A 27467-nucleotide genomic window follows, 5' to 3' on the forward strand; every position below is an offset into this window, starting at 1 on the left:
GGACCCAAAGGAATGACACGGTTATTCAGTCTCGTATTTATTGAGCACCTACTCCCAGCAGACCACTGTGCTAAGCGCTTGGGAGAGTACAGTGTGACAGTATGACAGACACAAACCGTTCTAGACCTTGCTTTGTCCTTAGCTTTTTTCTAACTCATTCATTCATTTAATCGTATTTATTGAGCGCTTACTGTGTACAGAGCACCGTACTAAGCGCTTGGAAAGTACAGTCCTGCAACAGATACAGTCCCCAACCAAATCAGTCAAAGGCAAGATAGGGCCTGGTCGTCAGAAGGACCTGGATTCTAATCCCAGCTTGTCCGCTGCGAGACCTTGGGCAAGTCACTTCACTTCTCTGGGCCTCATCTGTCCAGTGGGGATTAAGCCAATGAGCCCCATGTGGAATGTGGTCTGCGTCCAACCGGATTGCCTCGTACCCACCCCGGCGCCCAGTACAGTACCTGGCACCTAGTAAGCGCATAACAAAGACCCTACAAAGCCGTAGGGGTCGAGAGAGGGACTTTTTGTAAACAGGTGAGGTGGGCCTGTGTGTGAAGATAGAGGAGAAGGAGCCGTTGGAAACCGAATGAATGGTTGAAGATGGCAGTAAGGAATAGGAGCAAGGTGGATTTAAATATCTAGAAATGTCTTCCTAGGGCTCACAATTAAATACGTTTGGCTAGAGAAAATCGGTATCCCCTAATAGCCAATTTCTTTCAAAAACAGAACGGAAAACCCTAAGCGAGCTTTTGTTTAGAACAGCGCTTTACCCACTGTAAGTCCTTAACAGATACGATGAAAGCAATTGTATTTATTGAGCGCTTACAGTATGCAGAGCACTGAATTAGGTAATTTGGGATGGGACAAACACTATGTATAACTTCAATGTGTTCTTGACTTCCCCTCCCTTCTGGGTCCTCTCTGCACTTGGATTGGTACCCTTTGGACACTTAACTTTTGGGCGGGGTGACTATTACTTATATTAATGTCCGTCTCCCCCTCCATCTTGTAATAGTAATAGTTATCATGGTACCTGTTAAACGCTATGTGCCGAGCACTGTTTTAAGTGCTGAGGCGGATACAGGTTAATCAGGTTGGATACAGTCCCTGTCCCACATGGGGCTCACACTCTTAATCCCCACTGTAGAGATGAGGGAACTGAGGCCCAGAGAAGTTAAGTGACTTGCCCAAGGCCGCACAGCAGACCTGTGGCCGAGTCAGGATTAGAACCCAGGTCCTTCGGACATCCAGGCCCACACTCTATCCACTAACCTACGGTGCTTCTCTGTAAGCTCGTTGCGGCCGGGCAGTGTGTCTTCTCACCCTGTGTTGTACTCTCCCCAGCGCTTAGTACTTAGTACAGCGCTGCTTGTACAGAAGCAGCGTGGCTCAGTGGAAAGAGCACGGGCTTAGGAGTCAGAGGTCATGGGTTCTAATCCCAGCTCCGCCGCTTGCCAGCTGGGTGACTTCGGGCAAGTCACTTAACTTCTCTGTGCCTCAGTTCCCTCATCTGTAAAATGGGGATTAAGACTGTGAGCCCCGCGTGGGACCTGATTACCCTGTATCTACCCCAGCGCTTAGAACAGTGCTTGGCACGTAGTAAGCGCTTAACAAATACCAACATTATCATTATTATTAGTAGTACAGTGCTCTGTGCCCAGTAGAGGCTCGGTAAATATGATTTGATTGGTTGTCTGAAGATAGATTTGGACAGTCGACACCACGGACTTGACATCTTCGACACGAGCAGCGCGGATCAAAAAGGCAGAGGACAAATTGTCTTCCACGAGCCAGATTTCCTCACCGAACTGGCCGTGATGTTGTCGGTTGCGATGCATGCAGAGAATGTGTCTGTTTATTGTTGTATTGTACTCTCCCAATCGCTTAGTACAGTGCTCTGCACACGTTAAGTAGTCAGTGAATAAGACCGAATGAAGGAAGGAAGGAAGGAAGGAAGAGCCATATGTCTGGAAATGTTTGGGCACGTTGGCTTCAGATGGCTTGTATTTTAAAATGTGCTTGAGCCCCTCCCGAACCACATATCTTTGCCATGCCTCACCCCTTTCGGTCAGTCATTTGTACTTATTGAGCGCTTACCGTGTGCAGAGCGCTGAGCCCTTGGGAAAGGACAGTAGAACAGACACACTCCCTGCTTACAATGAGCTTACAGTCCGGAGGGGGAGGTAGACATCAATAAAAATGAATTACAGAAAAATCTAGAATGATGATGATGGTATTTGTGAGGCGCTTACTACGTGCCAAGCCCCGTTTTAAGCGCTGGGGGAGATACAAGGTAATGCTTCTGCCTATGTCACCCACATGGATAAGTGGGGAGAATATTATTCATTCATTGTTGTGTTTATTGAGCGCTTACTGTGTGCTGAGCACTGTACCAAGCTCTTGAGAGAGGACAGTAGAACGATAAACAGACGTATTCCCTGCCTACAACGAGCTCGTGGTCTAGAGGGGGAGACATTAATATACATGAATAAATAAATAAATTGCAGTTATATACATAAATGCCGTGGGGCTGGGAATGGGGGTGATGAATGAAGGGAGCAAGTCAGGGCAACGAAAAATGGCTCTATGGAATTTGACCCTTAATATTAAACAACGAAACCAAAAATCAAAGGAAAAAACCCCTAAAACCCCCAAAAAAACCCAAACACCGCCCCCCCCCCGCCGAACCCACAAAACCCAACCGAAAAACCCACCACGTGTTCCCAGTGGTTTTGAAAGTAACATGTTGCTATCTTTGATCTTTTTATTTTTTGGCTTGGGCAGCTACTTTCTGTCAGACCGAGACAGGGATACAGACGAAGCCTGGAAGAGGATGTTGCCCTCGACTGGAGTCACGTGGCGTCTCCAGCCAAAAACAACTCGAGCGGCCCATTTATAAACCCGGGGGGCTCGCACAATTAGGCATCCCCTGATCTCTCTAAAATGGCAACTGGCAAGGGGGAAAGATTGCGGAAATATTGGAAGCAAAACGTTACCGTATTATGCTTCTCGGTTTGGGCGTGAAATGCCTTACTGCCTTTATTTTTTTAAAAGAGAAGTCTGCTTTCTCCCCGATTGTCTGGAAGGAAATTTAGAACATGACTCTTTGCACACAGGGAACGATTACTGTGGGTGCCCACAAGGGAAAGACGCTTCACTTCATTTGAAGACCATTTTGTGGCTCAAAAGGCAACCCGGAGCTCTTTGTTTCGAAGAGAATGTTTGCGCCTCAGGGGATTTGTTTTGTGGTTGTAACCCTAGTTGTATTTATTGGGTGCCTACTTCCTGTGTCCCGAGTGCTGGGGCAGGAGAAGGGTGGCCTAGTGGCCAGAGCCTGGGCCTGGGAGTCAGAAGGTCATGGGTTCTAATGCCGACTCCGCCCCGTCTGCTTTGGTGACCTTGGGCAAGTCACTTCATTTCCCTGGGCCTCAGTTCCCTCGTCTGGAAAGTGGGGATTGAGACCGGGAGCCCCACGTGGGACAGGGACTGTGTCCAACCCGATTTGCTTTTATCCACCCCAGCGCTTAGCACAGTGCCGGGCACATAGTAAGTGCTTAATGAAGGCCGCAGTGATTATTATTATTCATTCATATTAATGTCTGTCTCCCCCTCAAGACTGTAAGCTCATTATGGGCAGCGAACATGTCTGCTAATTCTGTTGTACTGTAGTCTCCCAAGTGCTTAGTACAGTGCTCTGCACACAGTAAGCACTCAAAAAAAATCCCATAGATCGATTGAGTCAGAAAACCCGGGTTCCGATCCTGGCTCTGCTGATTGCTTGCAGGGTGACTGGACTTCTCTTTGCCTCAGTTTCCTCATTAGTAAAATGGGAATCCAATGACTTTGCCGCCTTCTACTTAGACTCTGAACCCCATGCAGGACAGAGACCGTGTCTGACCTAATTCATTTTTGTTATATTGTACTCTACCGAGCGCTTAGTACAGGGCTTTGCGCACGGTAAACGCTCAATAAATGCAGTTGAATGAGTGAATGAACATGTCCCTACTGCAGTGCTTAGAACAGTGTTTAACACAATGTAAGCGCTAAACAATATAGCGTAAAAATCAAACAAGCGAAGATTTAAAAAAAAAAGCCAGGCTTTCTCATGGTAGCTCCAGTCAAGTGGTCAAAGGTTTTTTGTGTTGGTCTTAACCCAAACTGCTTTTGTGGCATTTTCTGGATCCCTATTCATTCATTTGATCGTATTTATTGAGCGCTTACTGTGTGCGGAACGCCGTACTACGCGCTTGGAAAGTACAATTGGGAAACAGAGACAATCCCTTCCCAACAACGGGCTCACAGTCTAGAGGGGGGAGACAGCGAAACAAATAGACCTCAATACCATACAGCAGAAACATTTTTGTTGAGCAAGGTCCATTTTATTGCCATTGTTCTTGTCTGCCTGTCTCCCCCGTCAAAGGGTAGGGACTGTCTCTATCTGTTGCCGATTTGTACATTCCAAGCGCTTAGTACAGTGCTCTGCACATAGTAAGCGCTCAGTAAATACCATTGAATGAATGAATGAATGAATGAATCCCTGGACGTTCCTTTCTTCTGGTCAACGCCTGTTCCCTTGAACCACTTGAAAAGAGGAATTTAGATTGAAGTGGGAGAGGCGCTTCCTTTTGAGGATTCTCAAAAGGAGAGAATTGGAACAATCCGATGGCTAAAGCGGACACCTTGCTTTCAGATGCTATAAAGATAGCTCTAACTCATTTTTTTTTTTTTATGGTATTTGGGAAAGTGTTTACTACGTGCCAGGACCCATACTAAGCGCCGTCAGGTCGGACCCAGTCCGTGTCCCACGTGGGGCTCCCGGTCTTCATCGCCTTTTACAGATGAGGTCACAGAGGCACAGAAAAGTTATGTGACTCGCCCAAGGTCACGCAGCAGACAAGCGGCGGAGCCGGGACTAGAACCCAGGTCCTTCCGACTCCCCGGCCCGTGCGCTATCCATTAGGCCACACTGCTCTTTTTCCACTCAGCAGCTCATTCTGCCTCTGGGAAGCAGCGTGGCTCGGTGGAAAGAGCCTGGGCTTCGGAGTCAGAGGTCATGGGTTCGACTCCCAGCTCTGCCACTGGTCAGCTGTGTGACTGGGCAAGTCACTTAACTTCTCTGTGCCTCAGTTACCTCATCTGAAAAATGGGGATTGACTGTGAGCCTCACGTGGGAGGACCCGATTCCCCTGTGTCTATCCCAGCGCTTAGAACAGTGCTCTGCACATAGTCAGCGCTTAACAAATACCAACATTATTATTATTATTATTTTATTAAGAAAATGGTGGGTTGATTTGTCTTTTTTCCCCCTTCTGCTCTACTCCCTCCCTCCGAACAAGCCAAATTAGTCAGTGAGTCAAGAACCCCTTGGCAAACGGGAGGTACTAAGTAGACGATCTAGCGGGAAGAGCACGGGCCGGGGAGTCAGAGGAACCTGGTTCTGATCCCGGCCCCGCCGCTTGTCTGCTGTGTGACCTTGCGCGAGTCACTTGGCTTCTATGTGCCTCAGTTCCCTCATCTGCAGAATGGGCATTCATTCCCCATTCTCCCTCCTCCTTGAACTGCGAGCCCTGTGTGGGACCTGCTCATCCTCCATCTACCCCAGAGCTCAGTACAGTGCTTAACACTTAGTAAGCGCTTAACAAATAGCATTATTCTTAGTATGCTGGAAAACTGCTGTTTGTCTTCACTGGTTCTGAGGGCGAGTGGCATGGCTTTCTTATTTGTGTGTTCCTCTTGGGTGAATCCATCTGAAAATATGCTGCAGAAGCAGCTGCCAGGAATCGGGACGATTTAGTAACCCTGGTGTTGTAATACTTGGTTTCCTGGACGGGCCGGTGGAATTTCAGCATTATTTGTTTGTCCCCTTATATAGTTCACGGCGCTGAAATACGCTGTTGGGGAAGTTTTGAAATGAGCCTTCTGTGATCAGAGATAAGAACCCGAGAGCGAGTTTAGCAACCAGATTGGAGTTTTCCCTTTAAAGTAGAAGGTAGTGCTAGAAATGGATTTCTTCCTGCTGGATGCTTTTAACATATCTTCTGCCTTTCTCGTCTTTGTTTCCGTACTGATGATAACGATGGTATATCTTAAAAAGTGTGGCTTAGTGGAAAGAGCCCGGGCTTGGGAGCCAGAGGTTATGGTTTCTAATCCTGGCTCCACCACTTGTCAGGGCCATCCGCTTCGCTTCTCTGTGCCTCAGTTACCTTATCTGTAAAATGGGGATTAAGACTGTGAACCCCACCTGGGACAACCTGATTACCTTGTATCTACCCCAGTGCTTAGAACAGTGCTTGGCACATAGTAAGTGCTTACCAAATATCATTATTATTATTATTATTAAGCGCTTGCTATATACCAGGCACAGTTCTAAGCACCGGGGTGGATACAAGCAAAGCGGGTTGAACACAGTCCCTTTCCCGTATGGGGCTCACAATCTCAATTCTCCATTTTACAGATGAGGAAACCGAGGCCCAGGGAAGGGAAGTGATTTGCCCAAGGTAACACAGCAGGCGAGTGGCGGAGCCGGGATTAGAACCCATGACCTTCTGAATTCCAGGTCCGGGCTCTGTCAACTACACCACGCTGCTTCTCACATCCCAGTATTCTCTACTGGGTGAATGAACTGGATGAAGAGAGATATTTTGGGTCAGGCCAAGGCATGAACAAACCTGCACATTATCTGTGCAAGCAGTTGCATATGTTGAACAATTGGGTGCAGAGCACTGGACTAAGTGCTTGGGGGAGAGAAAATGGCTTAGTGGAAAGAGCACGGGCTTGGGAGCCAGAGGTTGTGGGTTCTAATCCCGGCTCCGCCACTTATCAGCTGTGTGACTGTGGACTAGTTGCTTAACTTTTCTGTGCCTCAGTTACCTCATCTTAAAAATGGGGATTAAGACTGTGAGCCCCAAGTGGGACAACCTGATTACCTTGCATCTCCCCCAGCGCTTAAAACAGCGCTTTGCACATAGTAAGTGCTTAACAAATACCGTCATTATTATCATTATTATTATTAGTATAGAACAGAGCTGGTAGACTCCTTTCCTGTCCACAATGGGGTTACAGGCTAGAGGGAGATTAATTAATAGAAATAAATAAACAACGGATATGCTGTGGGGCTGAGGGCGGAGGGATTTATGTGAGTAAATCAGGGTGACGCAGAAGGGAGTGGGAGAAGAGGAAATGAGGGTTTAGTCGGGGAAGGCCTCTTGGAGGACCTGGGCCTCCAGTCAGGTTGTAAAGCTGGGGAGAGTGATCGCCTGTTGAATATGAAGAGGGAGAGTAATAATGATAATGATTATGGTATCTGTTAAGTGCTCACTATGTGCCAGGCACCGTATTAAGCACTGGGGTGGATAGAAGCGAATGAGGTTGGACACAGTCCCGTCCCAGTGAAGTGATTTGCCCAAGGTCACCCAGCAGACAAGGGGTGGAGCCGGGATTAGAACCCGTGACCTTTTGAGTCCGAGGCCCGTGCTCTATCTATCCTGATTCGCATGCATCCACCCCAGCGTTTGATGCAGTGCCTAGCACATGGTAAGCACTTAACAAGTACCCCAATTGTTAATTACTACCACAAGGAGAACCTCACAGGTCCCAACTGTCAGATTTTGGGCCTCAGGCACCGCCTTGTTGTGGACAGGGAACGGGCCTACCCAACTCTGTACTGTTGTCCTCTCCCAAGGGCTTAGCCCAGTGCTCTGCACACAGGAAGCGCTCAATAAATACCAATAATAATAATAACAGCTGTGGTGTTTGTTAAGCCCTTTCTAGGTGCAAGACACTGTTCTAAGCGCTGGGGTGGATGCAAGGCAATCAGGTTGGACACAGTCCCTGTCCCACATGGGGCCTGCGGTCTCCATCCCCATTCTCCAGATGAGGTAACTGAGGCACAGAGAAATGAAGCGGCCCGCCCAAGGTCACACAGCAAGTGAGCGGTAGAGCCGGAACAGAACCCCGGTCCTTCCGACTCCCGGGCCCAGGCTCTAGCCACCAGCCACGCTGATCCTCAAGGTGAACGATCGATCGGGTTTGCCCAGTGTTACACCGCCTCAGCCTTCTGAGGGAACACAGGGCCTTTGAAAGTTGCCATCCAAGACTGAGGTGCTTCAGCTCAAAAACTATAGCTGACCTCTGTCTGCTCTGTGACCTTGGAAGAGTCACTTCACTTCTCTGAGACTGTTACCTCGGCTGGAAAATTGAGGATTGAGGCTTTGAGCCGCACATGAAGCAGGAACTGTGTCCAACCCCATTTGCTTGTATCCACCCCTGCGCTTAGTACACTGCCTGGCATATAAGAAGCACTCAACAAATACCACAATAATTATTATTCTGTCTATAAATATATATATTAATGTCTGTCCTCCTCTGGATGATAAGCTTGTTGTGGGCAGGGAAAGTGTCTACCAACTCTTGTTATATCTTACTCTCCCGAACATTTAGTCCAGTGCTTTGAGCACAGAAAATGCTCAGTAAATACGGTTGATTGATTCAGCTTTGAACTGCTCTAGGATTCTTGGGGCCCAGAGCTCTATTAAGAGAAACTTTTAAGGACCCTTGTTAAACTGGGTAAAATTTGAGCCTTCTTGGCAGTCGGATACAGTTACTACTGTGTGAATTCTTTTGTCGGTCACACCCCTCACAGACCTTCACGCTGTGCCTAGAATAATATTTCCGAACAAAAAAACTTTTATTTTTCCTTCGACTAAAGCGGCTTGAAGAAAGCGCGTCATTCTAAATGACGGCAAGGCGGGCGTAAGCCTGCGGCTATTTCACTGTGGAATTCCGTTCCTTTCTCCGGTCAGTGCCGCGGTTGGCCCAGGGGTTGTGAAAATGTAATTTTGTTTATTTCACGTTTGGCTTCCAGATCGGGTCTGGCTCATCTCGGCTTGGAACGGCGGCGACCATTAAAGGTAAGGTGTCGACTGACTGGAAAATCTGTCCGGCCTGCACAGATGTGTTTTTCTTTAGCACTTTGGACCTGTCTCTCTCGAGATCGAAGCCCTTGCCCTAGTCTGTTTTCGGGGACATCGTGGAATGAAGTGATTAAACACCTTTTTATTTGTGTGGGGAAAAAGTCCTCGAGCTTACTTATACGATGATGGATCCGGGCCGGGCCCGTACTAAGAAACAGAAAATGTACCAAGGAAACAATGGCCTATCTCTCCCTCCCTCACACCCCATCTTAATAATAATAATAATAGTAATAATGATTGTGGTATTTGTGAAGCCCTTACTTTGTACTGACCACTGTTCTAAGCACTGGGATAGATATGAAGTCACCAGATCCCACTTGTGGCTCACACTCTGAGTAGGAGGGGAAGCAGGTTTTGAATCCCCATTTTGCAAATGAGGGAACTGAGGCATAGAGACTTGCCCAGGGTCACTCAGCAGGTAAAGGACAGAGCCAGGATTAGAACCCTGATCCTCTGACACCCGGTGCCCAGGCTCTTTCCATTAGGCCACGCTGCTTCTCTGAAAAATAGTTGCGGTACTCTTTAAGGGCTTACTATGGGTCAAGCACTCTTCCAAGCACCAGGGTATATAGAGGATAATCAGGTTACACACCTGTCTGTCTTCCTCCTGTCCTGACCCAATTATCTTTCTAGTAGGAATAGTATGAACAGTGTTCATTAAGCGCTTACTATGTGCAAAACACTAGGAAAAAGTACACAGATTAAAACTGAACAAGGCCCCTGGGCCCTTCAGGGCCTCAGAACCAAAGAACAGAGAGGAGAGCCAAGAGCAGTCACACGAGGAAAAGGAAAGAAAGAAAAACAAGAGAAAAATCACAAAGACCGTGCTAACGGAGACTGCGAGCCCCCTGTGGGACTAGGACTGTTGTGTCCAACCTGATGGTCTTGTCTCTTCCGGCGTTTAGTACTGTGCTTGGCACGTAGAAGGTGCTTAAAAAATAGCATAATTATTAGAACTCACCAAAGGAGTTTCAGTTTCATGCTACCCAGTACCCTGGCAGGACTATTCAGAGTTGTGGGCAGAGAAAGTGTCTGTTTAATGTCCTGTGACACTCTCCCAAGCATTTAGTACTGTGGTCTGTACACAGTAAGCGCTCAATCAATAGGACCGAATAAATGAATGAAGAGTCAAAACAGACTCAGCGGGCACTGCCACGAGCAGGGGAATGTTGAACTTTTCATTTTTCAGGGAAAGAAGCTAAACCTCGTGAAAGGCGTCCCTGGATTTTGCCCCAGTGCTGTGTGAGATGATGTTGGGGGGTGGGAGGGGAAGGGGTTTCTGGGGCGAGGCTTATCCCTAAAAGTACACAGCTACAATCGGACTACAGTCGGACTGTCGGGCCCAAGATGGTGGCACCTTAGCTTTATCATTCACCCTCTAATTAGACGCCAGTTTCCTTAAATCCTCAGCTACCATTTCAGTTGGTTACTTTGACTAGTTGGGAGCAGGGAGAACTTTGTATTCCCTGTCCAGAAATCAACCTTTTGCTCAGCCAACGTTGGGTAATTTTCCAAGTAATCCATTTCCTGGTTGCCTAGAGGTTTCAAGAGAGGTCGACCATCGGCTGGCTCAGAGGGATCTTAGCACAGCTGGGAGAATGTATTTGTATTCCCTATTTTCTGGAATTATAATTCCTGGACTACCAAGAACGCTGTGAGTTGGTGGAGCCACAATTTTTCCCCTTCTCTAGGGAATGTTAAAGATTCCCCTTTTTCCTATTGCAGCCAAGAAGACTGCAGAAAAAAATTGCGCTAAAAGATCCAGTTATTTTTTGGAGGACTAATGTATCAATCAATCAGCGGTATTTATTGAGCACTTACTGTGTGCGGAGCACTACTAAGCGCTTGGGAGAGTACGCTACAGCAGAGTTGGTAAACACGTTTCCTGCCCGCAGTGAGCTTGCAGTCTAGGGGAGGAGCTAAGATCCGGAGAGCCAAATGAAAGAGGGAGGAGAGATGGAGGGGGTGTTTCTGTTAAATTTTGTTTAATGTGTTGTCTCTGTTAAACTTTGCAGGAGATACAGACACTGCCAAGACTTCTGATATCAGTTTAAGTCTTGGCCAGAGTTCTAGCCTTTGTAAAGAAGGGAGTGAAGATCAAGGTGAGAGTTTCTTCCGCTTCTTAGGAGGGAAATGTTGTAGGCTCATGTTTTTAATATTGATTCTAGCATGGAGGAGATTTTTAGAATCCTGATGTTGTGGTAAAATGTGAAAAATGCTCACGGTCGTGAAATGGGCGCTGAAGTAAAGTTTGAACTGGGCAAGTAGAAAATGTTTATTGCTTGTTACCTATCCCTTTCCTAGAAAGCACAGTTATTATTACTGTTATTATTATTTTAATAGCATTTGTTAGGCACTGAAAGAAATGCTGGGGTAGGTACAAGATAATCAGGTTGGACACAGTCCATGTCCCACACGGGGCTCACAGGCTTACAGATGAGGTAACTGAGGCACAGAGAAGTGAAAGGAATTGCCCAAGGTCACAGAGCAGGCAGTTGGTATTGTGCTACAAACATAAGAATAATAATTGGCTCTTGTTAAGCGCTTGCCATGTTCCAAGAACTACTATACTCTTCCAAGAGCTTAGTACAGTGCTCTTCACACAGTAAGCACTCAATCAATACGACTGACTGACGATTGACTGTACTAAGCACTAGAGTGGATACGATCTACTAGGTTGGACATAGTCCATGTCCCACACGGTGCTCACAGTCTTAATCTCCATTTGACAGATGAGGGACCCGAGGCCCAGAGAAGTGAAGTGACTTGCCCAAATAGCCGCAGCTGGCAGGTGGCAAAGCCAGGATTAGAACCCAGGTCCTTCCAACTCCCAGGCCCTGACTCTATCCACCAGACCACACTACTTCTGAAGTGACCGAGGCGGCTCTCGACGTGTTTCCATTTTACCATGATGTTATCATACTCCCCCCTTCCACCCGATGTGGTAACTGCTGCCAGTCAACGTACCAGATGACCGTACCAGCCGACCCCCTGAGGCTTGACCCCTTCTTTTGCTCACTTCCTCACCAGGAGCTTGTTTTTTATATAATGCTATTTGTGAAGTGCTTACTACGTGCTAGGCCCCGTAGGGTAGATATAGGACAATCAGGTTGGACACAGCCCCTGTCCCCCCATGGGGTTCACAGCTTTAATCCCCTTTTTCCAGATGAGGAGACCGAGGCCCAGAGAAGTGAAGTGACTTTCACAATGTCACGCTGGGGCGGAGCCGAGATTAGAACCCAGGTCCTTCTTAATCCCAGGCCCGGGCTGTATCCACTAGGCCAAGTTGCTTCTCAGGCTTGGCAGGGTTTACTTTATTGGCCACTTGCCTCGCGCTCCAGGCTTGCACTCACATTGTGCCCCCACCCCGCCTCAGAGCTAAGGCGGTATGCAGAGTTCGCCCTGCTGTCTTGTACATTTTTCTTCTCCCCCTTCTCTCCCCAACGCCGCTTCATCCTCCTTTCCTCGGTCCCTCCGCAAAGCCCCTTGCTTAGCTTCCTTCCCTCTCCCTCGTCCGCCCCCGCCCTCCCCATACCGTCTGTTCCTATGAGTCCAAGGAGACATCCATTCTTTCAGATTCCATCTCCTCCCCTCTCCCTCAGTGCCGTTCACCGGCCGGAAGGAGGAGGGCACCGTGAGAGAGAGGCGGGGAGGACCCCTTCAGCCGGTACTCTTGGGATCCACGGCCTTACCTTTCTCTGGCCCCGGTCGAATTGGCTCCTCATCCGTTCATTCATTCCACTGTATTTATTGAGAACTCACCGTGCGCAGAATGTTGTAGCTTAGTAACGCCTGGACGTGGACAATGGAACAATACCCAGACCCATTCCTTGCCCACAACAAGCTCCCCTCACTCAGCTCACCTGGGCACAGGTGATACGATGGGACCCAACGAGGTTACAGGACGGATTTAACTTAAACCAGGTTAGGGCGCGGAATCACAACCTGCATTCATTCGTTCGTTCAGTCGTATTTATCGAGAGCTTGTGAGTCCCGGAGACTGCGTCCAACCTGATTAACTTGTATCACCCCCCGTGCTCAGATCAGTGTCTGACACATAGTAAGTGCTGAACAAATACCATTAAAAAAATTTAAAGAAGGGGGGTGATCTATGTTTGGCCGTGTCAGCGGGAATGGGACTCTACAGTGCAGTTTTATTCATCCTCTCTGAGGGACCCATGGTGGTCCCTTGGGGTTGTTGGGAAAAATGCTGGGTAGCAGAGGATACCGGGAGCCCTCCGCTACCCTCTGAAGCAGTGGACAGAGCAAGAGCCCGGTAGTCCGAAGGACCGGGGTTCTGATTCCGGCTCTGCCACTTGTCTGCTCTGTGACCTTGGGCAAATCACTTTACTTCTCCGGGCCTCCGTTCCCTCACCTGTAAAATGGGGATTGAGATTGTGAGCCCCGTTTGGTATGGGGACTGTGTCCAACCTGATTAGCTTATGTCTACCCCGGCGCTCAGAACAGTACTCGACACATATACCACATGCTTAACAAATACCATCATTATCTCCCTCAATTGCTCTGTCATCCCGGTGAGGTTTGAATGTGCCCTGATCCCTCTAAAACCCTGCTTTTGGACATAAATTCATTTTGGGCAGGGAACTTGTCTACCAAGTACAGCATACTCTCCCAAGTGCGTAGTACAATGCTCTGCACACGGTAAGAGTTCAGTAAATACGATCGATTGATCGTTGGATTGATTTTACAGATGAGGTGGCCAAAATACCAAGGTAAGTGAAGTGACTTGCCCAAGATCAAACAGTCGATCAGTGGTTTTTGTTGCGCGCTTACTCCATGCAGAGCTCTGTACTAAGCGCTTGGAAGCATACGGTGCCAGTAGCAGACCCGTTCCCTGCCCGTAACGAGCTGACAGTTTAGAGGGGGAGACAGACGTGGATATGAAGAAATAATTGATAATATATAATTAAAAGACTATGTACCAAAGTGTTGAGGGGTTGGGGGCGGGGTATCAAAAATCTAAAGGGCACACAGCAGACAGCATCAGGATTAGAACCCAGGTCCTACTGACTCCCAGGCCCATGCTCTATCCACTAGACCGCACTGCTTCTCGGGAAATGAAACAACCTTGGTGAAAAGTCCCAGTAACCTGAGCATTAATGAAACCACTCAGTGAGGGAGAAATAATGAAAAGATTTACTCTCTTTCAAAGAAAATTGCATTCTGAGGGCTTCATTGTATTTTTTTTTTTATTGCCTCTCTACCAAAAGCCATGCCCCCTTTTTAACAAGGCTTTCTTTTTCAAAGAGGAAATCTAAAAGACCAAGATTCTTGTTTTTGCTAGGGTGTTGACCTTACTCAAGAGAGTAGAATGAGCTGTGGGGACTCGTTCAAACTTGTTCACTGTGAACTCACCTGGATTTTGAATGAATTAAATGGCAGCCTCGGTACCGAATTTATTAGGAGAGGGTAGAAAAAATACTATTAAAAAGTCAGATGCATTAGCAGAGGGCAGATCCCAATATATACACCTGATTTTTTCAGTGGTATCTGTTAAGCGCTTACTTAAGAGCCAGGCACTGTATTAACCTCTGCGGAAGATACAAGCTGGTCAGATTGGACACAGTCCCTGACCCACGTGGGACTTACACTCTTAATCCCTATTTTCCAGTTGAGGAAACTGAGGCCCAGGAAAGTGACTTGCTCAAGGTCACACACAGCAGACAAGTGGTGGCTGGAGTGAGAACGCAGGTCTTCTGGCTCCCAGGCCTGTGCTCGATCCACTTGGCCAAGTCGCTTCCCTGAATTCAGAAATAATAACAACAATGTTGGTATTTATTAAGCGGTTACTATGTGCCAAGCACTCTTCTAAGCGCCGGGGTAGATACAGTGTAATCAGGTTGTCCCACGTAGGGCTCACAGTCTACATCCCCATTTTACAGATGAGGTAACTGAGGCACAGAGAAGTTAAGCGGCTTGCCCACAGTTACACAGCTGACAAGTGGCAGAGCCGGGATTAGAACCCATGACCTCTGACTCCCGTGCCCAGGCTCTTGCCACTGAGCCACGCTGATAATGTGGTAATAATTAGATTAGGTTAGAAGTGGGATCAGAACCCACATCCTCTGACTCCCAAGCCCGTGGCTCTTTCCAATAAGCCACGCTGCTTCTAATTCTGCTTCTAGGAAACCAGCTGTACATAGTCTACAAATAAAAGAGTGGACCATAGCAATTCAGTATTTCAGGGAACCCTCATTTCCTCTTTTCCCACTTCTTTCCGCATAACCCTGCTCTGCTCCCTTTATTCGGCTCGCTTTCAGCCCCGCAGCACCCTTCTGTCATATCTGTCATTTCTTCATTTCTGTCAGCGTCTGTCTCCCCTTCTAGACCGTAAGCTCGTTGTGGGCGGGGAGCGGGTCTACCGACTCTGTTGTATTGTACTCTCCCGAGCGCTCCGTACAGTGTTCTGCACACAATGAGTGCTCAATGAATCCCACTGACCGACCGGCTGACCGACTCTCTTTTAGGGCTTTCGTAATATTCCCCTGTCGTGACTGGCTACCGAAAAATGCTTTTTGGTTTTATGGGATGCGTTTTTGCAAGCGTCTGTTTCGTACTCCGTTTTACCATTCCTTTCATCTCGTGTGCTGATGTTCAAGTCATGCCGCTTACTTTGTGCAGAGCACTGTTCTCGGCGCTTGGGAGAGGACAAGAGAAAAATAACCAGACACCTTCCCCGCCCACAGAGAGCTTACGGTCTAGAGCCGGGGAGACGGACTTGATAGAGATAACTCCCAAGCCCGTGCCCCTGCCACTAGGCCACGCTGCTCCCCATGCCGCTTATCGCGTGCAGAGCACTGTACTGGGTGCTTGGGAGAGGACAGCAGAACAGTGACCAGACACCCTCCCTGCCCGCGACGAGCTTCTAGTCTAGAGGGGGCAGCCCCGTGCCCGGTTTAACACGTCCAAATGTGCGTCTGCCCCAGATCTGGCCGCGGATCGGAAGCTCCTCCGTCGAGTCTCCGACGACTCCTTCGTCTCCATACGGCCCTCGCTGTCCTCTGGCGGGCCGGATCTACCCAGAGACCTCAGCGACAGAGCGAGCCGCAGCCCCGGCAGCCCCGGCGGCCACCGGCCCGCGCACCGGGGGGATGGGTCCCCGTCAGGCGCCTGCGACGCGGAGGGGGCTTCCCTCGTCCCGCCGCACTCCCGCTCCTCCAGGAAGGACCCCCGGCCCCGGGGGGTGCCCCGGACCTCCAGCTCGGCCGTGGCTTTTCCGGAGCCCTCCCTCAACGACTTCCCCCTCTACCCGCAGAGGCGGGGGCTGGATCCGGTCAGCGAGCTGGAGCCCCCCAGGCCCCGCTCCGGCTCCAAAGACCCGCCGAGGGCCGACAGGAGCGCGGACAGCTTGACCAGCCTGAGCACGCAGAGCAGCGGCTCGCCCGGGAGCTACTGCGGCGGGACGGAGCCGGACACCCACAGCACCGTCAGCAGCTACAAAAGCGAGCGGACCAGCTCCACCCACGTCGAGAGCGGCCCGTCCGAGCGGGAGGAGTCGCCCTCCGCGGGGCCGGAGGCCGGGGCCGCCCCTCCCGGCGAGAGGTCGGCCCTGGGGGGCGACGCGGACGGGGACGCCAACAGGAACCCCCACGCCAACGAGCGCGCCGCCGGGGATGCCCCCGAGGAGACGGGGGAGCGGGCCGCGCCCAGGGCGCCCCGGGACGGAGGCGGGCGGCGGAAGGAGGGGGACGTCAGGCCCAAATCGTCCAGCCTGATCCACCGGACGGCCTCCGCCCACCGGTCGGGCCGGAGGCGGCCGGGGAAGAAGCGGGCCAGCAGCTTCGACGCCAGCCGGCACCGGGATTACGTCTCGTTCCGGGCCGCCAAGCCGCCCCGGACGGCCTCCTGTCACGACGACGACTCGAGCGACCCCAGCGACCTGAGCCGGACGTCCAGCCTGCAGTCGGCCCACCGCTTCGGCAGCGACACCTCGTCCGGCTCCGCCTCCCATTCCCGCCAGTCCCCGGAGGGCCGGTGCGGGACCCCCAAGGCCCGACGCCTCGGGAGGGAGAGAGGCGCCGACCCCGAGCCCCGGCACGGGGCCGCCCCGGGCCCCGAAGGGAGCGGCAGGAGGCGGCCGGCCCGGCGGATTTCCGGCCCGGGCGGCCCCAAGGGCCGGGCCCGGGTGCTGAGCCTGGACAGCGGCACCGTGGCCTGCTTGAACGACCCCACCCGCCTGGCGGCCCCGGAGGGGGCCAAGCCGCTGACCACTTCCAAGTCGGACCTGGAGGCCAAAGAGGGAGAGGTCCTCGACGAGCTGTCGTTGCTGGGCCGGGCTTCCCAGTTAGAATCGGTCACCCGCTCGCGGAACAGCTTGCCGAGCCAGGCGACGTTCCCCGAGAGGGAGGAGCAAAACCCAACGAGCGGAGGTAAGCGGCCGGGGGCCACAGTGGACGCCCTCCGGGGCGGTGACCGCGGTCGAGGGCCTGGCGGGAGGTCTTCAGTCGCGGGCTGCCTTCTCTTCCCTTTCCTTGACGTCCTTGCGCGCGTACAGCACGGCGGAAGGGGCGCGCGTCTGTTGCTCGGCACGTCGTCCTCTCCCGGGCGCTCAGTACGGTGCTCCGCACGCAGCGAGCGCTCAGTAAACACAGGAGAACGGATGAGGGTCGAGGCTCTGGCGGTGGCGGGGGTTGGCGGGAGGGCGGGGCGGGGGCCGCGTGAGATATTACGTGCTATAAGGAAATCCATCGTCAGTGATGCCGTGTAACGTAACTGTTGTTGGTAGCATTTCCTCTTTCTTTTATCATGGTATCTGTTAAGCACTTATGTCCTTAGAGTCGCGATGAGTCGGAAACGACTCCACGGCATTTGATAATCATAATCGTGTGCCGGGCACCGTACCGAGCACGCGGGGGACATGGGAGCTAATCGGGTTGGACGCAGTACCTGTCCCGCGTGGGGCTCACGGTCCGCGTCCCCCCCTTTGCAGATGAGGGAACCGAGGCCCAGAGCGGCCAAGCGACTCGCCCGAGGTCGCACGCGGCAGACAAGCGGCCGAGCCGGGATTAGAACCCTGCCTCCTCCTGCCTCCCAGGCCCGGGCTCTAGCCGCTAGGCCACGCTGCTTCGCTTTTTGAGCCGGTTCCCCGGTGATCGGCCTTTAAAATAGAGCTAAGACCGCTTGGTTGCAATTAGGGGAAAAAAAACCCAACAAAGTCCGAGGCTGGTTGACCGGAAGCTGATTTTGGGCGTGGCGGGTGGAATCTCTACCACATCGACGAGCTCTTCCATTTCAGGGTACCCGGCGCCTGAAAGTATCATTTCCGTTGCTCTTCTGAGGCTGCCGGCGTCTTCCGGATATCGAGCTGTTTGATTTCCTTTTCTTTCCTTGCTATTCAGTGATTTACCCTTAACCCATCAAGGTGAGGGGTGGATTTTTCTGAAACCATGCTCGTTACAAATCAAATCCGAGCAGATAGGTGGATGAGAAGCAGTGTGGCCTACTGGGTAGACCACAGGGCGAATCCTGGCTCTGTCCCCTTTCCTGCTGAGTGTGACCTTGGGTAAGTCACTTCACTTTTCTATTCCTCCCTTAGCTCACCTGGGGATTGAGACCGTGAGTCTCCTCCAGCGCTTATAACAGTGCTTCGCGCATAGTAAGCGCTTAAAGGCCATCGTTATTATTATGACTATTGTTATGTAGGACAGGGACAGTGTCCAGTCCGATCGGCTTGAATCTACTCAGCGCTCAGTACAGTGCCTGGCAAATAAGCGCTTAACAAATACCCTAAAAAGAGTGTGTAGTTGTTTGTAGAATTTTTGTTTCTCCTGACCCCAAGGTGAATGCTTAATCTTTCCTGTGGCAAGAGAGATGACGGGGTCTACTCTTCCTGTGCTTCCACTGAAAATCACAACTTCCGTTACTTATGGATATGGGGTGAAAGTCTGTGCGGATTTGTTTGTCGTGTGCCCGTGAGGAAGAAGCGTAGCACACACTCTTCCCGCTGTATTTGTTCATCTTGCACGTCATTTTTTTTGGTCTCGATTAGTCCTCGCTTGTTTCTCTTGGTGTTCGTTTTCTGTGTGCTTCAGCATCAGCCCTTTCTTTTTTTTTTTCTTGTCTTGGATCGATTATTTTCCGGTACTTCGATTTAGGATTTTCACTGTGTCCTGAAGAATTGGGCTTCTGTGATTTCTTTGGTCGTCTCTTTGTTTCAGCCTGCCCTGGGCCATGAGTTTCGTTTGCGTGGTGTGCGTATCCTCTTATTAGCCGACGGCGTGGAAAAAAAGATACCAAGAAAGTGCCCGTGTGTGAATATTTACAGTTACCTAATTCCTTTTCCTACAAAACGATCTCCACGGTTTTCAGCTCGTCCGCCCTTCGAAACTTTCAGAAATCAGGAACGTAGCCATCTCCCGATTCTTTAAAAGCCTCAACTCCTATTGGGGATGTTCGAAAATGGATTTTGACCTAGCTTGACTAAATCAGGTTCACCGACAGAGACAGTGAGCTCTAGAGATAGCTGAAACCATCGGTACACCGTGGCTGTGACTGCTATCTGTTCTGACCCTTAAGAAGCGGTGTTTAACTGTTGTGTTATTCATCTTTTCCATGTAGATATTTGGTAGATATTTCCCTGTAGAACGTTGTTCGGGGTAGGGATCCCGCTAACCCAGGCCAGCCAAATCAACGTCACCCCTTAGCCCCGTCAAGAGATACCGAATTTGTACAGTGCCATTTCGTGTGGGAAGACCTGAGCGTCGGAGGAGTTTTCAGTGAAATGGGTGGGGCGAAGTTTTATGACTGGAAGGACCCAAATGATTTCTGCTTATGTGATTTCTGATCCCAAGCCTACTGATCTTGGCATTAGTAGTTGTCGTTCAGTCTTAAGGACCTGATTTTCTCACTGGCGAGAGTGGCGTGGAACCACAGTCTCCGTGACGGTTAAGCAGCATGCAGTAATTGTTTTCTCGGGAGTACTCTTAGATGCCCAGTTAATCAGATTTCCGTGTGGCTCGGGGAGGGGAACCTCTAGCCGCTCAAAGGCGGGTGATGCTTATAACCCAAATTATGATTGTTAACACGATTTATAGTTGAAAAGTTCTGACTCCCTTTTCATCAGTAAAAGGAGAGATTTATAGGTTCTCTGACCCTAGCCAGTAACTCTTGGCGGGACGTCTGTAATAAAGCAGCTACGATGGCCAGAGAAATTCCCGTAGATTTTGAACTTTGATCTTCTCTTTACTCCCGTCCATCCGCTTTTGAGGTGCGTCTCAATTGTTCGAGTGGTAGAATGCCCGTGGAATGAGATCATGTTTTTCCCCTCCCATTTCTCAGAGGAGCAAGCTCATTTTGGGCTGGGAACGTGTCTGCTAATTCTGTGGGATTGTGCTCTCCCAAATGCTTAGTACAGTGCTCCTCACAGAGAAAGTGCTCAATAAATACCGTCCGCTGACTGACAGTAAGGTCATTATGGGCAGGGAAAGCTTATTTTGTTGGATTGTGCTCTCGAAGTGCTTAGTACAGTGCCCTGCACGTTGTAGGCGCTCAATAAATACCACTGATTGATGGAGTGATTATTCCTTTGGTTAGCAGTTTACGAAACAAAAAGTACGCCCTTAAGAGGGTCTGCTCCTCCACTTGTCCGCAGTGTGACGTTGGGCAAGTCGCTTCACTTCTCTGGAAAATGGGTCTCGAGACTGGGACCCCCCTGTGGGACAGGGACGGTGTCTGACCCCATCTGCTTGTACCCATCCCAGCGCTGAGTACAGTGCCTGGCACATAGTAAGCGCTTAACAGATACAGAATTCTTCCTATTATCCTTGTATCCTCGATTCCATCCAGGTTCACTTCAGTAGGTTCGAACCTGTTGCAGTGCCCACAAGCCGTCTTTCTGGTCTTGAACTCACTGGTCATGGCTTCTGATCCCGGCTCCACCGCTCGTCTGCTGTGTGACCTCGGGCAAGTCACTTCACCTCTCTGGGCTTCAGTTACCTCATCTGGAAAATGGGGAGTGAGACTGTGAGCCCATGTGGGACAGGGACTGTGTCTAGCCCAATTTGCTTGTATCCACCCCACCGCTTACTACAGTGCCTGCCACATAATAGGCCACATAATTAGTGGTAGTAGTAGTAGTAGTAGTAGTAGTAGTAGTAGTAGTAGTAGTCTGTAATGTAAAATCTTAGATGCGTTACCTGGATTTTGATTCCAGGCGATTAAACAAGACTTTCAGGACTTTTCTGACTCATGCTGGAATAGATTTGCCCTTAATGCCTAATAGAAAGAGCAGGTGGACACTGTTTTAAGCACTGGGGTCGATGTATAATAATAAGAATGATGGTATTTGTTAAGAGCTTGCTATATACCAGGCACTTTACTAAGCGCTGGGGTGGATACAAGCACATCGGGTTGGACAGAGTCCCCACCCTGCATGGAGTTCACAGTCTTAATCCCCGTTTTACAGATGAGGGAACTGAGGCACAGAGAAGTGAAGTGACTTGCCCTAGGCCACACAGCAGACGAGTGGTGCAACCGGAATTAGAACCCATGACCTTCTGACTCCCAGGCTCCGGCTCTACCCATTGCGCCATGTGGCTACATGTTAACTTGGACACAGTCCCCGCTCTTCATGGGGCTCATAGTCGAAGTAAGAGTATTTGATCCCCATTTTACAGTTAAGGAAACAGAGAAGTGAAGTGACTTGCCCAAGGTCACCCAGCAAGCCACTGGCAGAGCTGGGATTAGAACCCCGGTCTTCTGGCTAACAAAAATTGTAACAGTTGTGGTATATGTTAAGTGCTTACTGTGTGCCAAGCACTGTTCTAAGCGCTGGGGTAGTTACAAGGTAATCAGGTGGGACACGGTCCCTGTCCCACATGGGCTCATGGTCTCATTCCCCATTTTAAGGATGAGGTCACCGAGGCGTAGAGAAGTGAAGTGACTTGCCCAGGTTCACACAGCAGTCAAGAGCGGCGGAGCTGGGATTAGAACCCAGGTCACGCTGCTCCCTAATAATTGTGCCAGGCACCGTACTAAACACTGAGTTGAATACAGGCAGATCGGGTTGGACACAGTCCCCATCCCACGTGGGGCTCACAATCTTCATCCCCATTCCACCGATGAGGTAACTGAGGCCCAGAGAAGTGAAGCGACTTGCCCAAGGTCACACAGCAGACAATAGCAGAGTAGGGATTAGAACCCAGGTCCTTCTGACTCCCAGGCCTAAGCCTCAGCCACTAAGCCAAACTGCTTAGTCAAAGGCAAATCCATTCAGTAATGAGTGATACCCTTAAGAGAGGTCCTGAAACTCTTGTGTAATTCTTTGGCATCAAAATTCAGGTAAAAGCGTCTAACATTTACAGCAAAGTCTAGCGATTTCCAGACCAGAGGGTTGGCTTGCCCCGGGTTCTAATCCCGGCTCCACCACTTACCTGCTGTGTGACCTTGGGCAAGTCGCTTCTCTTCTCCGGTCCCTCGTGTGCAAAATGGGGATTCAGACCTGTGTTCTCTCCTACTTAGACTGAGAGCCCCACGTGGGACCTGATTTTCTTGTTTCTACCCCTGTGCTTAGTAGAGAAGCAGCGTGGCCTAGTCGATAGAGCCCGGGCCTGGGAGTCAGAAGGACCTGGGTTCTGATTCTGGCTCTGCCACTTGACTGCTTTGTGACCACAGGCAAGTCTCTTCACTTCTCTGGGCCTCAGTGTCCTCATCTGTCAAATGGGGATTAAGACCGTGAGTCCCACGTGGGACATGGACTGTGTCCAACACGGTTATCCGTTATGTACCCCAATGCTTAATACAGTGCCTGACGGATAGTAAGCGCTTACATTCCACAATTATTATTATGATGGTGATGATGATTACAGTGCTTGGCACCTTAGGAAGCGCTTAATAAATATCTTCAATTGATGAACAAATACCAAAATTATTATTATTCATCATATTAGTAGTAATTAGTGCACCGGATCCTACTTGTAGATTTCCATATTCCTGTGTGAAGTGGGAGAGGCGGTATGTTGTTCTAAGCACTCAGAACAGTGCTCTGCACACAGTGAGCGCTCAGTTAGTGCAATCGATTGATTCTGTTCCCGGCTTCGCCACTTCCTTGTCTGCTGTGTGCCCTTGGGCAAGTCACTTCACTTCTCTGGGCCTCAGTTCCCTCATCTGAAAAATGGGGATTGAGGCTGTGAGCCCCATATGGGACAGGGACTGGGTCCAACTCGATTTGCTTGTACTTGCCCCATCGCTTAGTACAGGGCCTGGCACATGATAAGTGCTTAACAAATACCACTATTATTAAATAGCGCAGTTATCATTATCATTATATTATTATTATTATTATTATTTTGGGGAGGGAAGCAGAATGGCACAGTGGATCGAGCACGGGCCTGGGAGTCAGAAGGTCATGGGTTCTAATGCCGGTTACACCACTTGTCTGCTGTGAGGCCTTGGGCAACTACTCTGTGCCTCAGTTACCTTGTCTGTAAAATGGGGATTAAGACTCTGAGCCCCAGGAGGGACAGGAACTTACTGGTATCCACCCCAGCACTTACTACAGAGCCTCGCATATAGTAAGTGCTTAAGTACCACCACGATTGTGGTTATTGTTATTGAATTCCACAGTTATCGTTATTATTATTATTATTATTATCCGGGCCAGAGAGTCAGAGGAGCTGTGATCTAGTCTCAGCTCTACCACTTACCTGCAGTTTGGCTTTGGGCATGCCACTTAACTGGATCTAGTGTCTGTTTCTCCATCTGCAGAATGGGGATATTTCTCACCTGTCCCTAACTTTCAGGGATGTTTTAAGGACAGAAAGGCCCTAAGTCTTGTCAGAGCACTTTAGAAATAATAGCACCGTATAAAAGCGACATGAAAGTATGATTAGTTCACCGAATTCCAAGAAATGAGAGCCTCCTATTTACTGTTCCTTGGTTTACGATCCAATGAGAATGACATCAGTGTTAGCCAGACCACAGTTATAGCTCTGACGGGTGAGGACAGAACACGTGGCTATTAAAACTTAGTCTTACGTGGCCCGAAAGCCGAAATCCAGCGTGTGCACCTGCAGCCGACGGAGTCCGAAACTTTTGATGATGGTAACGATGATAATAGTAATGATGGTACTTCTTAAGCCCCTATGTGCCAAGCACTGTTCTAAGCGCTAGGGTAGATGTAAGTCGATCAGACTGGACACAGTCCCTGTCCCAGTTGGAGCTCAGCCTCTTAATCCCCATTTTACAGATGAGGTAACTGAGACCCAAAGAAGTGAAGTGACTTGCCCAACGTTGCACAGCAGACATGGTGTTGAGGTATGGATATTAATGTTGCCACTTGGCTAGCGATCAAAATTTGAGGTACAGTCCAAACCTTAAATATTTATGGTTCCCTTGCCGAGCAGATTGCCTCAAGGCTCTTAGTTTAGTTTGAAATGCTTGACGTTTTCACTCTGATATGTCTACATAAATCTGCTTCCTTCTTAGGTTTGGAAATGTCCTGAAGCATGCTTTCTCTCTCTCTCTCTCTCTGTCTCTCTCTTTTCAATGTCTTTCCCATCTGTGTTAAGATGATATATGGATTAAACGTCAAGGCAGGCTGTCCTTTGCAGAATAGTGTTATCTCGTTCACTGGATCCTGCCACACACACCAGGAGGCTCGTAAGAAGGCAAAAGCCTAGCTTTAGGCTCTGGCCTGGGACGGAGGGGGTAAGATGGAGGGCTGGGGTGGGGGAACTGACAGCTGAACAGGACACAGCAGCAGCAGTGGGCAGGAGATGCACCTACGGGGCCGGGGGTGGCGGGGATGGTCTGTTCCTTAATAATCATTATTAACAATAATAATAATAATGGTATTTGTAAAGTGCTTACTATGTGCCAGGCACTGTTCTAAGCACTGGGGTAGGGTTAGGATAGTCAGGTTGTCCCACTTAGGGCTCACAGTCTTAATCCCCATTTTACAGATGAGGTAGATGAGGCCCAGAGAAGGGAAGTGACTTGCTCAAGGTCACACAGCAGACGAGCAGCGGAGCTGGGATTAGAACCCTCGTCCTCTGACTCCCAAGCCCGTAGTATTGGCATCAGGCCAAGCTGTTTCTCTCCTTGGCCCCAGAGTTCCCGCCTCTGCTAGCCCCAAATCCGTTTTGGGCGGCCTTGGTGGGAATCCTGAAGGGCCGGTGAAGGCCATTGTGTCTACATCTGCTGTTACCTCCTCCTCCAGCCCCTGACCCAGCTTCTGAAGGGGTGTGTTTATGTCAGGGATGAGGTCAGGGTGTCTCTTGCCTCTCTCTCTCACTCTCCTCTCCTTCCTCTCACTTCATTCTCTCTCCCTTTCTCCCTCTCTTTCCTCTCTCCTGTCTCTCCCCATCTCTCCCCCATCTTTCCTCTCTCCTCTGTCTCCCTCTCCCTTTCTTCCTCTCTCCTGTCTCTCCCCGTCTCTCCCCCATCTTTCCTTTCTCATTCTTCCTCTCTCTCCTCCCTCTCCATTTCTCTCACCTCTTCCCCTCTGCACCCCTTGGTCTTCCCTTTTCTCCCCATGTGCTTAATCCAGTTGATTCATGCTCATCGGAGACTCTGATACTGGAATTTCCTGCCCCACTCTGGCCTCAAGAAAACCTGGTGACATGGTTGCATATGCATTGAAATTGACTGTAGTTATCAAAATTCTCCAGGGTTTTCATTTTTTTTTCTAGTTTTCACTTTTGTCAAGGTCATTTCATTGGAGACACACACATGGCTCACACCCCTCTCAGATTCCTCTTGTTTATTTGGTTAAAGTGAATCCTTTTCATGGTATTTGTTAAGCGCTTATTATGTGTCAAGCACTATTCTGAAACGCAGGGGTAGATCCAGATCAATTAGGTCAGACACAGTCCTTTTCCCTCATAGGGCTGACAGAGAAGTAGGAGAGAGAACAGAGATTGGATCCCCATTTTACAGTTGAGGGAACTGAGACCTAGAGAAGTCAAGTGACTTGCCCAATGGCACACAGCAAACAATTGACAGAGCCGGCATCGGAACTCAGGTCCTCTGACTCCTAGGCCACACTGCTTCGCTCCAGATGTAGGTTTATTTGTCCTCCAGATATAGGATTCCTTCTAGGTGTAGTGGGTTGGAGCTACCTAATATTTTTGAAACACACTGTTCTTACCTTCATTCTAAAATAAAATCTATTTCAGTTTTCTCAGTAGGCAGTCTGCCATGAGGTCACTATGTTTTTGAGCTACCTCTCTGCTTTTCCTTGGGTTCCCAACGCCTTCATTTATGTATTTGCAGGGCTCCTTAGCTCCCCAAATGATAGAACCTCCTACCTGCTCTGAAATTTGTCTCACATCCTCAACCTCTGCCATTCAGTCCATGTCTCTCCACCTCTCAAGAACCTCTAGTTCTTGTCTTTGTCTTATTATTATTATTGGAGTTCCAAAAGGAATTTAATCAATTTGGATAGAATAGTAATAATTGATCAGTCTATCAGTGATACTTATTGACCACTTACTGTGGGCAGAACACTGTACTGAGTGCTTGGGAGAGTACAGTATAATAGAGTTGGTAGATGCATGCCCTGTTCACAGATAATTATGGTCCCTGTTAGGCATTTAGCTGTTGTGCCAAACAAGCACTGTGCTAAACACTAAGGCAGATGCGACCTAATCATCCCCAACACAGTCCATGTCCCACATGGGGCTCAAAGTCTAAGTAGGAGGTAAGATGGACGTTGAACTATAGAACTGTGAAAAGCAAAAGACGGCCCGTAGGTTGTGAATGAGCCAAGCTGACCTCTTTCAATTAATCAGTGATATTTATTAAGCAATTATTGTGACGAACACCGTACCCAGCGCTTCGGAGAGTACAACAGATTAGGTAGACTCGTGCCCCACCCACAGGGAGCTCAGGGTCTAGAGCGGGAGGCAGCGGATATGTACATGATGCTTTCGGGCGACTATCGAGTGAAGCTGGCTTGTCTTGTGCCGTATGCCGCCGAGTCATCTCCGACCCGTAGCGACTCCACGGACACATCTCTCCCGGAACGCCCCGCTCTCCGTCTGCGATCCTTCTCGTAGTGGATCCTGAGAGTTGGTAGAAATCCGGAAGTGGTTTACCATTGCCTTCTTCCGCTCAGTAAACCTGAGTCTCTGCCTTCGACTCTCCCTTTCCGCTGCTGCCCAGCACGGGGGAGTTGTGCCCGGCATGTAGTGGGATCTTAACAAATACCATTATTATTATTATTTGGACTTGTAGCAGATGGCCTTCCACTCGCTAGCCACTGGCCAAGCGAGTGGAAGGGGTAGGCCTCTGCTTGACTCTCCCTCCCGTAGCCGAGGCTAGTAGAGGACTGGAAACTCTCCAGGGGTGATCCAGAGAGTGGGAAGCTAATGGCTGTCGTACTGGTACGAGCTCTCATAATATCCCGGCTGGATTATTGTGACAGCCTTCTCTCTGATCTCCCTTCCTCCTGTCTCTCCCCGCTCCAGTCTATTCTTCATTCCGCTGCCCGGCTCATCTTCCTCCAGAAACGCTCTGGGCATGTCACTACCCTCC

The 27467-nt window shown here is 49.7% G+C and overlaps 1 protein-coding gene across 5 annotated transcripts in view; it reads left to right on the plus strand.

Moving 5' to 3' along the window:
* Positions 1-27467, plus strand: part of PCNX1 (pecanex 1) — a 199425-nt gene that overhangs the window by 57009 nt on the left and 114949 nt on the right. For all 5 annotated transcript variants that reach the window (XR_003757855.2, XM_029060164.2, XM_029060183.2 and 2 more), the window contains exons 4-6: positions 8864-8909; positions 10988-11074; positions 15920-17362. Coding sequence is in view for 4 of the 5 variants with exons in the window: in XM_029060164.2 (XP_028915997.1) it covers positions 8864-8909; positions 10988-11074; positions 15920-17362 (1576 nt within the window). In the remaining variant the exon portion in view is untranslated. The remainder of the gene's footprint in view (positions 1-8863; positions 8910-10987; positions 11075-15919; positions 17363-27467) is intronic.

The sequence above is a fragment of the Ornithorhynchus anatinus genome, chromosome 1 (assembly GCF_004115215.2).
Source record: "Ornithorhynchus anatinus isolate Pmale09 chromosome 1, mOrnAna1.pri.v4, whole genome shotgun sequence".
NCBI lineage: Eukaryota > Metazoa > Chordata > Mammalia > Monotremata > Ornithorhynchidae > Ornithorhynchus > Ornithorhynchus anatinus.